The sequence below is a fragment of the Simochromis diagramma genome, unplaced genomic scaffold (genome assembly GCF_900408965.1).
Source record: "Simochromis diagramma unplaced genomic scaffold, fSimDia1.1 OVJJ01000323.1, whole genome shotgun sequence".
Lineage (NCBI taxonomy): Eukaryota > Metazoa > Chordata > Actinopteri > Cichliformes > Cichlidae > Simochromis > Simochromis diagramma.
In genome coordinates, this window is record NW_024386770.1 from 587160 (window position 1) to 599613 (window position 12454).

A 12454-nucleotide genomic window follows, 5' to 3' on the forward strand; every position below is an offset into this window, starting at 1 on the left:
ACCAACAATAAACAATGGTGCCACTCGTAAACAGGCGACCAACTCATGGCACAATGCTAATGCTACGTAAGCTAGCGGCAGCCGCGATTCTTTAGCAACCCGCTTCAACGAGTCTTTTAACATCGTCAGCAACCATTTCCTTACCGGCTGCCTCCCTGGCTTTGTAGATACATCAGTTCCACACAATATCCATGTTGGTGACAACTTATCCGGTTGTTCAGTCTGACGTCACTAGCCGTGTCTGGACCTAAACTTCGCTGCAGGTCCATATATCAAACGATCACTATGGCATTACTGAGAGTTGAAAAACTGTCTAAAGTCTTTCATCTTTAATAAAATGATCAGTGTTCTGCTCTACCAGGTGTAACAGTTGAGTTTAACATCCAGGCATCCATGAAAACGGAATTTATGACATTTAACGGAGTTAGAAGTTAGCAGGGAGTTAGCTCGCTGGCTTCTATCTAAATACAATATAGCATGTCCTGACTGCGGGGTTTTGGAAACAAATTAAAACGTACAGCTCTGCTATCACTTCCAACATAAATGAAGACAGAAAACTAAACAGCAGTGACGTTTGTAGGGTTACTGAAGTTGGGCTACCTGGTATATAATGATGTGCTACGTGACCGCTAGCGACACAGCTATGTTAGCATAATATAAACAAGCTAACTTTTTTCCCACTCGATAAAAGTTAACGTGAGTGTTCTCGGTGGTCAGGAACAAATGTAATCGCATGGCAGGATGCTGTAAAAGGACCAAACTTCAGCCAGGAGAACAACTGAGATAATCCATCCATAATACGAGGTTAGTCATTCATATACTGCTGCATGGGCTGGGCTGTAGTTACATCCTAAGGTTTTTAAAACTGAGCTTAAATAAATGATTAGCGGTAATAAAAGCCGAGGGAGGTCAACAGTGATCACTGACTGTTTTAGGAGCTTTTTGAGATTAAATAGAAGAAAATACAAAACATTAAACATGTTAACAACACAAAAGCCATATTAAACGCAGACTACTTTAGGCCCGGAAGTAGGATTCGTCGCGTCATCACTGAACAATTGGATTGAAACAATTATGCTGGGTTAACTTTCCCGTAAGTGGCAACTTCCTGTTGTTCCCCAGTTCACCTTCTTTTTCCTCCCCGACAGAAACCGAGACACAAGATCAGTTCCGTCCTCCAGTCTGTCACTTTTTTGCCTCAGGGCTCTCCACCTCCAACTCGGTTTAACTTGACATTATGTATCAGATAAAGTCTCATATTTTGGCATTACAGTTTTACAGTTACACAGTTTTAAAGGTCCTTAAATGAGCTTTAAATAGCTTACTATAGATAACATAGATAATATTGTCTTAACAGATTATATTTCTGCCGTTTGAGAATTTTGTGTCCATCTTTGTCTCACAAAAGCAGGTGTGTCTATGACGTTAAGTGTGACTGACTTAGTTTTAATGTCTGAGGTTTTAGAGACATGGTGAAGGATCTAGTTTCTAAGTCATTACTGCTGTTAAACAGAATCAGAGTCTGCTGGATCGATGACTGGCCGCGTTCTTCTGTCACCAAAGCAGGTTTGAACCACACACAGTGAGGACACCAGAATGCAGGACGGAATTCAATCAAGTTTATTGCCACCTTTGTGACACATGACATATTTTCCATTTCTTCCAGATCAATATGGGAATACTATGGAATATTAAATATGCAGTGCAGTTTGCAGTTAAAACAATGTCTGCAGACCCTACCAATCTTTTCCACATAGCAGATAGAAAGGAAGCATGGGCCCAACAGCACAGTTATATCTAAAACAGTGGAAAAACATTATAGAACTCCTTCAAAAAAGAAATCCAATGCAGTGTGGCAAAAATATTTTGCTTGTTCATGGTCAGCTTCGTATTAAATTTGGAGCAAGTACAAACAAAATGTAGTAAAGATGACCACTCGAAGAAAATATGCAAATTTCCCTTCACATTTGTGATATAGGGTTACATACCTGGCAAGAGGAGACAGCATCATCAACTCAACAGTAATTGCAAAGGTTAATACTCAAATTTTGTACAATGTTCTCATTTAATTGATTGAAAGCAGGCTTGGTGATGATTTGGTCATTTTTAAGGTTTATAAGGCATCTTGCTGCAGAGTAAAGATTATTAAAGTTTTACTTCATGAAACTCATTTGAACTTTATACTTTATATTAATTATTATTTCATTATTGTTTATATAATGAAAACAACAGTCACCAAAAGATAGTTTAGTATTGTAAGATAAATACCCTACAGAATGATACAGGACAGGCGTGTCAGTTCAAAAGCAATGCCAGAACACAGTCTGGATGCCAATCCAACAGAAAAGTTATGCTGGAAACGAAATATAATCCAGTTTATTTAAACTTTGATTACATAACTCCAAATCGCAATAATAGTCACCTCACGGTGTGTGATGGACCGAGTTGAAAAACAGGAGTCGCCCCAGGAATTATTAGAAAAATATAGTTTTCATTTATTTAACCCCAAAAAATTATATTTACAAAAGTAATAAATGTTGAGCTCATAAAAGAGGTCAAAGAAACAAAACTGAACTCAGGCAAAGACTGCAAACTTAACAAACCATATTGACTGCCCAAACATACAGTGGGGCAAAAAAGTATTTAGTCAGCCACCGATTGTGCAAGTTCCCCCACTTAAAATGATGACAGAGGTCAGTAATTTGCACCAGAGGTACACTTCAACTGTGAGAGACAGAATGTGAAAAAAAAAATCCATGAATCCACATGGTAGGATTTGTAAAGAATTTATTCGTAAATCAGGGTGGAAAATAAGTATTTGGTCACCTCAAACAAGGAAAATCTCTGGCTCTCACAGACCTGTAACGTCTTCTGTAAGAAGCTTTTCTGTCCCCCACTCGTTACCTGTATGAATGGCACCTGTTTGAACTCATCATCTGTATAAAAGACACCTGTCCACAGCCTCAAACAGTCAGACTCCAAACTCCACCATGGCCAAGACCAAAGAGCTTTCGAAGGACACCAGGAAAAGTATTGTAGACCTGCACCAGACTGGGAAGAGTGAATCTACAATAGGCAAGCAGCTTGGTGTGAAAAAATCAACTGTGGGAGCAATCATCAGAAAATGGAAGACATACAAGACCACTGATAATCTCCCTCGATCTGGGGCTCCACGCAAGATCTCATCCCGTGGGGTCAAAATGATCATGAGAACGGTGAGCAAAGATCCCAGAACCACACGGGGGGACCTGGTGAATGACCTGCAGAGAGCTGGGACCAAAGTAACAAAGGTCACCATCAGTAACACACTACAACGGCAGGGAATCAAATCCTGCAGTGCCAGACGTGTTCCGCTGCTGAAGCCAGTGCATGTCCAGGCCCGTCTGAAGTTTGCCAGAGAGCACATGGATGATACAGCAGAGGATTGGGAGAATGTCATGTGGTCAGATGAAACCAAAGTAGGACTTTTTGGTATAAACTCAACTCGTCGTGTTTGGAGGAAGAAGAATACCGAGTTGCATCCCAAGAACACCATACCTACTGTGAAGCATGGGGGTGGAAACATCATGCTATGGGGCTATTTTTCTGCCAAGGGGACAGGACGACTGATCCGTGTTAAGGACAGAATGAATGGGGCCATGTATCGTGAGATTTTGAGCCAAAACCTCCTTCCATCAGTGAGAACTTGAAAGGAGGCTGGGTCTTCCAACATGACAATGATCCAAAACACACCGCCCGGGCAACAAAGGAGTGGCTCCGTAAGAAGCATTTGAAAGTCCTGGAGTGGCCTAGCCAGTCTCCAGACCTCAACCCCATAGAAAATCTGTGGCGGGAGTTGAAAGTCCGTGTTGCTCGGCGACAGCCCCAAAACATCACTGCTCTCGAGAAGATCTGCATGGAGGAATGGGCCAAAATACCAGCTACTGTGTGTGCAAACCTGGTAAAGACCTATAGTAAACGTTTGACCTCTGTTATTGCCAACAAAGGTTATGTTACAAAGTATTGAGTTGTATTTTTGTTATTGACCAAATACTTATTTTCCACCCTGATTTATGAATAAATTCTTTACAAATCCTACCATGTGGATTCATGGATTTTTTTTTTTTTTTCACATTCTGTCTCTCACAGTTGAAGTGTACCTCTGGTGCAAATTACTGACCTCTGTCATCATTTTAGGTGGGGGAACTTGCACAATCGGTGGCTGACTAAATACTTTTTTGCCCCACTGTACATAATTGACCTAAACATGAAATGACATACAAGGGTATATATACCCTTGTATGTGCTCAAATGGTATTGTAACTTCTGGTCGAGTGAACGCTGGCGCGCTTGGCTGCCGCTGCTCACCGGTTATTATTATCTTATTTTTTAAGTTGCTGACGACAATTTAAATCAAGTATCTAAGACGCGGCTCTGTTTTGACTTGTTTTCGCAATATTTACGGGCTTCTATTGCTTGCGCTGCAGCTGTCAGCGGTCCCTCCGTATGTGTTCAGTGCTCGGCCCTGATTAAGATGCGGATCCACAGGGTGTTGGTGTGGCTTGTGCTCACCTGGGTTTTTTTATCCATCATTCATCACCCGGCGACAGCTCTTCTCCAGTATTCTGCTACGGATCTTTTACGGCTCCGTTTTTGCCTGGCTATCTCTCCACCGGTGGCTCTATACTTCTACCCAGACATTGCCTTCCAGCCCCGCCGCAGGTATATCCACCGAGGGCTTCGGCGGAAGTTCAACATCAGTGACACTAACTCAATATTTTCCATCTGGTCAAAAACTCGTCGTCCTCCCTGCAAGACTGACCGGGCTGTTGACCACAGTGTGCTGGCCCACCTGGCTAGATCGACTAAGCCTACTGTCAGGCATGGTAACTCCAGCATCAAGTTTGGTCTATTAAACATCCGCTCTCTCACTGGTAAGGGACATCTCGTCCATGATCTCCTCTGTGATCGTAAGTTGGACTTTCTTTGTTTAACTGAAACATGGCAACTGCCTAATGACTTTGTTTCTCTCAACGACTCCACTCCATCTGAGTTTGTTTACACCTGTCAACCTCGCATCTCGGGGAGGGGCGGAGGTCTCGCGATAATTCACCGGAGGCACTGGAAAGTGCTCCCTGTCTCTGCCCCTCCCTCCCATTCATTTGAATACACTGCACTACAGCTCCCTGGATCTACCCCCACCATCATATGTACTGTTTATCGGCCACCTAAGCCAAACAAGGAGTTTTTAAATGAATTTTCTGCTCTTCTCACTCATTTTTCTGTACTTTCTCCAAATCTGATCATTGCTGGTGACTTCAATATTCATATGGACAATAATAAAATCCCTCTTTCCAGAGATTTTACCTCCTGCCTGGAAAGTTTTGGGCTTCTACAGTACATAAAATTTCCTACCCATTCCAAAGGTCATATCCTGGATTTGGTCTGTTGTTCTGGCATTACCCCCACCCATTGTAAAGCCACATTGTTTCCCCAGTCTGATCATATGTTTATTTCTTTTGATGCAAACATAACCGCTTCCAAAACCTGTATCTCTCGTAATATCACTTTTAGGAAAATTAGTAATATCAACCCAGCTGCTTTTTCATCTGCCGTCCATGACCTTCCATCTATCCACTGCTCCTCAACCCCTCATGAACTCGTTTGTCATTATAATGTCAACCTTTATAACCTTCTTAACATATTTGCTCCCCTTAAACATCGAACTGTCTCATTTTCCCGTTCAGCTCCATGGTTTACCTCCGACCTGCGTCACCTTAAAGCTAAAGGACGCCAACTCGAACGTCTATTCAAGAAAACCGGACTTACTGTACATAAAGAAATGCACAATGATCATGTTTTGTTCTATAAGGACTGCATTGCCTCAGCCAAATCTGCTTACTACTCTGGTTTAATTAGTTCTAATGAAGGTAACTCCAGGTCCCTCTATTCATTGTTCAGTAAAATTACAAAACCTCCAGACACATTCCCCTCCCAGATGTATTCTGTTGATTTTTGCAATTCTCTTATCTCTTTTTTCACTTGTAAAATCTCAGACATTCACCGTCAACTTAACTCTTTAGGAGCTCCTGACTCTGAAGTAGACTTCCTGGTTCCCCCACTGTCTTCCTGTCAGCTATTTTCAAGCTTTACTCTTCCCTCCATAACTGATGTATATAATCTCATTAAAAAATCTAAGCCATCCACCTGTCAACTTGACCCTCTCCCTACTGTGTTAGTTAAAGCCTGTCTTCCCTCTTTAGCACCTCTCATAACCAATATTATTCATTCCTCCCTGAACACTGGGATTGTTCCTGAAGCACTGAAAAAGGCCTCTGTTATTCCAACTCTCAAAAAGCCTGGTGCAGACCCCAATAACTTTGATAATCGTCGCCCTATATCAAATCTCCCCTTTATTTCAAAAATTCTCGAAAAAGTTGTCGCCGCCCAGCTTCATTCACATCTCAATGACCATAATCTCTATGAACAATTTCAATCTGGTTTCCGCCCCAATCATAGCACAGAAACTGCTCTGTTAAGGATTACCAATGACCTTCTGATGGCAGCTGATTCTGGTCTCCTATCCATTCTCATCCTTCTTGATCTTAGTGCGGCGTTTGATACCATTTCTCACAATATTCTCCTGAACCGGTTAGCTTCCATTGGTATTAGTCATACCCCACTTACCTGGTTTACCTCCTATCTCTCAGACCGCACTCAGTTTATCCAACTTAAATCCCATTCTTCAGCTCTCTATCCTGTTTCTGCTGGTGTGCCCCAGGGTTCAGTATTGGGGCCTCTTTTATTCATTATTTATATGCTTCCTCTTGGTTATATATTCCGAAAATATAATATAAATTTTCACTGTTATGCCGATGACACCCAGCTCTACCTTTCTTCTAAACCCAATTCATCCCTCCCACCTACCTCCCTCTCAGACTGTCTTATTGAGATTAGATCCTGGTTCTCCTCCAATTTCCTCAAACTTAACAGTAATAAAACTGAAGTTTTACTTGTTGGTACACCATCTATCTTAACCAAATCCCACAGCTTTTCCATTAACGTTGAAAATTCTCCCACCCTTCCCTCCCCTCAGGTTAAGAGTTTGGGTGTCATACTTGATAATACTCTTTCATTCCAGTCTCACATTAATTACATAACACGGTCTGCTTACTTCCATTTACGTAATATTCACCGACTCCGTCCCTTCCTTACTCCCCATGCTGCTGCCATCCTTGTCCATAGTCTTATTACATCCCGTATTGATTACTGTAATTCCCTCCTATTTGGTCTCCCTAAAAGGTCCCTTCATAAACTCCAACTTCTTCAAAATTCTGCAGCTTGGGTCATAACTTGCACTCAGTTAAGTGCTCATATTACCCCAGTTCTTCAGCAGCTTCACTGGTTGCCCATAGAAGCCAGGATAAATTTTAAAATCTTACTTCTTGCATACAAGTGTATCCATAAATCTGCTCCTTCATATTTGTGTGACCTGCTCCATATCACCACTGTTTCCCGCACTCTCAGATCATCATCTGCTATTCATCTTACTGTTCCGTCCTCACACCTTATCACTATGGGGAACAGAGCTTTCAGTCGCTCTGCTCCTCGGCTCTGGAACTCTCTTCCTCCTGCACTAAGAAATATTGACTCCCTCTCCGTATTTAAGACACAGCTCAAAACACATCTGTTTAAACTGGCTTATTCGCTTTAATGCTGATTTTATCTGTTGTCACGCTCTGTTTTGTAATTTTAACTTATTTTATGTATTTTATGACTATTGTTCCTTTTATTAATTGTGTTTTTGTAAGGTGACCTTGGGTTTCTGAAAGGCGCCCTCAAATAAAATGTATTATTATTATTATTATTATTATTATTATATAATGGCTGATCAGACCATTGTGACACATGAGGGGTAACAAACAAACACAATCATAAATCACAAACGATGCAGTACAATCTAGTTTGTTAAACTAAACACCAAAGAAGAAAATCAAAACCCATTAAACCCTAAACTCAAATATTTAATTAAATACAAATACTTTGTTTTTAAATTAAAGAAAACACACATTCTCCCCTTCAGCAGGAAGTGGTGGTGTGGTCCAATTATCCCCCTTTGCATTTAATGGTTTCAAACCCTGGCTACCATCTTTTGTCCAGCATCTTCCAGGGATGATGGCAGGTAAGAAATAAAAGACAAAGGTTAGTCAGAAAGCAAAGAAATGAAGTGGTATGAATATATAAGTAAACTAAATGTGCGCGCTTACAAATAGAACAAATGTATCCAAACCAGTCAATAAAGTTATTGGAAACTAAAGTGTGTTACTGTGTTCAAATGAAGAAATGAAAATACAAGAGTTACCGACTTTAGAGTGTGGCCACGAGTTTGGCCATCACACGGTGTTTTCATACTATTTTAATACAATGCTCCAGCCTGCAAAGTTGATTTATTAATGCATATGTACTGCAGAGTCCTACTTTGGATGATTCCAACACTGAAAATAAAACTGAACAAATTAGCCACAAGTGTGTTTAACTATTCCTCATAAACATGAACAATTTTTGCCTGACTTCTTTGATCTGCATCTCATAATTAACAGCATTCATTGCTGGAGTAACCTAATGGAGGCTAACAATGGAGAAGCAATGGAGTATGATAGTGACAGTGCCTGACACAAACATGATGACCTACATAGCCAGTTGGTCTGGATGGTGGAGTATCTCAGAGATCAAAGCCTTGATCATGAGAACAGTGTGAGAGGCGCTTGCATGTAATTGAACACACAAGGCCTGAATTACAATACAGTGGTCACACTGATCTCACCTGAGAATAAATGTGTCACTTAGCCTTTGGGAAATTATTGTTGTGGCCCCGAACACAGAATTAATAATTTGGCATGCATCTTCCTTTCAGGGCGGTGGGCCATCTTGAAGAGCCATTGGACTCCGGCTGTACAAGCACTGACAGCAGCCCATTGTTCATTTTCATGTCTGACACCAGAATGCCCGATCAAATCTCTGAATGCAACTGGCCCCTCTCCTACCATCACTGTGTGCTCAAGCAGCTTGTAGGAAAGGTTTAGTGTGGTGAGAAGGTGGAGCTAAAAACCTGAGAGAAAACAATAAAAAAGAAACTAACGATAGATGCAACAAAGTGTGTCAAATGAATGACATGTTGGCTGCCAGTTCTGCTTCACCATGAACAGTAGTACCAGCAACAACTAGTAACCAGGCCTCACAGTCACAGGAGGCTTCTGCTAGTATCTGCTTTGGGGAAGGGAGGGAGAGATAGGAGAAGGTGAAATTAAATTGGTATGAAACTAGATGGAGGGAAATAATAAGCAGTGATGTGCGATACCACTGGTTTCTTTTTCCAGTCTAATAAAGTAAAATTCAGGCTGGTATTGACAAAATTGATCCAATACTGATTCTACATTCTGTTGTTTTTGTGGTACAACAACAACAACAAAGAAACAGCTGGCACTTAACAGTGTACACTGCATTACTCTGTTTGTGTCAGGGGACACAATCCTACATGTGTGGACCAGTTTTTGGTGAAGCATGTTTTGGGGTTTAAAAGCCACATAGACCCGTTTTTTAGAGAAAATGCATCTCACCTATTCCAATGTTGGGATTTCCTTACCTGGGTGACTGAACATACATCAAGACATTTAACTTTTATGCTGAAGGCAAGCAGTCTTTGTGTCCAGTTTTCATCACACTCTTCAAAGTTTCACAAGAAAATAGTAAGTGTTTATGGAGAAGTTAGCATTTTCAATGCAAGGTTAGGATGAGAGGGTTAATGTGCTACAGATCAAACAAATTGCACGGAGGTATCGGGCGCAACACCACAAATGTCTTCATGGCAGTTTTCACATACCAACTGACAGCGTCTCCCTGCAACCACTGGTTGTCAGGCAGACACCAACTGGTGTCTGGTGTGACTGAGGCCTTACCTGCATTATATTGAGGGGAATGCAGATGTCTGAGGTGAACTGCTGTGATGTATGTATTTAGTAAAATACACGAAGGAAATCGGGATATGAGAAATAAAACAATGAAAGGCAGAAAAACGTACTGTAAATATATTTATTTATTTATTGAGAATATGAATCATTTCCCGTCAGTCACAGTCACTGTATTCCTCGTGAACATGATGAACATTTTTTGTCGGACTGCTTTGATCTGCATCCCATAGATAACAGCATTCAGTGCTGGAGGAACCACATGGAACATCATGGAGGCTAACTTCCTTTGGTCTGTCAAATGTGGGAAGCGATGGAGGAGCACCATGACAATGCATGACACAAACATGATGACATACATAGTCAGGTGGGTGGTGTAGGTCTGGAGCGCCCGGCTGTTCAGTGTCTTGCTCTTGCTGCTCAGACACACCATGGCGATCCTCAGGTAGGTGATAATGATACTGCCAATGGAGGAGCCCATCAGAAGGACAGTGTAGCCGAGACCGTAAATGTTATTGATGAGGATGCTTTCACAGGAGAGCTTAAACAAAGAGGCATTGTCACAGAAAGGGTTAAATATGATCCACCTGCAGCGTGACAGGCGAACGCTGAGGCCCACGAGGATTGTCACCATAATGAAGATTACTGCCCAGGCCAAGACCGACAGCTTCACCACCATCCAGTTGGTCATGATGGTGGCGTACTGCAGCGGGTTGCAGATTGCCACATAGCGATCAAAAGCCATGATCATGAGTATAGTGTGAGAAGAACCTGCATAAATGTGAACACAAAAGGCCTGAATGACACAGTCTACATAGTGGATGTACCGATCTGAGCTGGGAATAAAAATATCCCTCAGCATACGTGGAAAGATTGTTGTGGCTCCAAATACATCATTAATGCTCATGTTACAGAAGAGCAGATACATGGGCTGGTGGAGGCTACTATCCAGCGTGATCAGGATCACCAGGACAATGTTGGAAAACATGATGAAGATGTAAATGAGGAGGAGGAGGATGAAAGCAGGAATGGAGGCATCTGGGCTGACCTGTAAACCTTCTAAGAGCAGGATATCTGAAGTCTGGTTTTCCATAGTGCAGAAGGTTACTTTCAACCTGGAGAGAAGACAAAAAAACGTGTTTATTTTCAAACTTTAAAGGGATTTTAAAGTGTTTTTGAAAGATACTATTCTCTTGAAGGAAAAAAAAACTGTGGTAGTATTTTAGCTACCACAGGTCTTTGGTGTGTGCCATACCTTTTTGGATTTAGACTGTTTTATTTGGTAATTCTTGATCTCTTTAAAATTCTATTGGTTTCACAACATTCTCTTGTTAGTTTTGATTGACCCACCCTCATTAGTTTCCCCTGAGCTTAATCTGCCACACATCCCAAATCATATGATCAGTTTCCTCAGTTTGTTTAAACCTCTCACTGGCTTTATTAGGATCTTTTCAATTGTTGTCCTGGCTTTTTTTCTTCCACATTTGCATTTTCCCATCTGTCTTGTCGGTGGAGAGTGTAGAAATTGCCACTTTGTGACATTTTTTCAGTGCGTTTGTGAGGCGTGCTTGAATTAAAGATTTGGGATAGGGATTTTATTTCTGTTCCTTGGTGATGCATTATACATGCTTCCCTTAGGCAGTGTCATCAGAAGACATAGCATACATTTACACTGCTATGCAGATGACACCCAGCTCTATCTGTGCATGAAGCCAGATAACACACACCAATTAGTTAAACTGCAGGAATGTCTTAAAGACATAAAGACCTGGATGGCCGCTAACTTTCTGCTTCTTAATTCAGATCAAACTGAGGTTATTGTACTCGGCCCTGAAAAGCTTAGAAATATGGTATCTAAACAGATTCTTACTCTGGATGGCATTACCTTGGCCTCCAGTAACACTGTGAGGAACCTTGGAGTCATTTTTGACCTTCAATGCACATATTAAACAAATATGTAGGACTGCTTTCTTCCACAAATATCTATTGTATCTGAGAGTGATTAAAAACTAGCTCATTATTACTTCTAGGCTGGACTACTGTAATTCATTAGCGTCATGCTCCTGGGCCTGGAGACACAGTGTTTTGTGTTATCATTATTTGCATTCTGTAATTTAGTGGGTTTTAATGGTTTAGTTTTGTATTTCTAGTTCCAGTAGTCATTCTTTATTGTTGTTTGTTGTTTTCTGGTCTGTAGGTTATGTTACTTTGCCTCTGTTTCTCTTGTGTTACTTCTAGTCATCCTTGTCTCTATGTTGGTGTGTTTCCTGTTTTACTTTAACAGTCTTTGTCCCGTGTCAGTGTATTCTATTTTGCTTCCTCCTGGTCTCATTGTGTCTGATTAGTCACAGCTGTGATCCCCTCCTGTTTGCTATCTCCTCGTTTACCTCTGTGTGCATATATAGTGTATATTTCTCTCTGTTCCTCGTTGCACCGTGTGCATATCTTCATCCGTGTTGCCTCTGCGTTTCCTCCATCAGCTTACCCCCTCTCTGGTCTCTGGTCTCAGT

At 41.3% G+C, this 12454-nt stretch overlaps 1 protein-coding gene across 1 annotated transcript; it reads right to left on the reverse strand.

The window, feature by feature from the left end:
* Positions 1-10044: 10044 nt before the first annotated feature.
* LOC120737750 (putative gustatory receptor clone PTE03) lies at positions 10045-11585 on the reverse strand. The gene has a single exon (XM_040038611.1). The coding sequence runs from the start codon at positions 11035-11037 to the stop codon at positions 10093-10095; it is 945 nt and encodes a 314-aa protein (XP_039894545.1). The 5' UTR covers positions 11038-11585; the 3' UTR covers positions 10045-10092.
* Between the last annotated feature and the right edge of the window lie 869 nt (positions 11586-12454).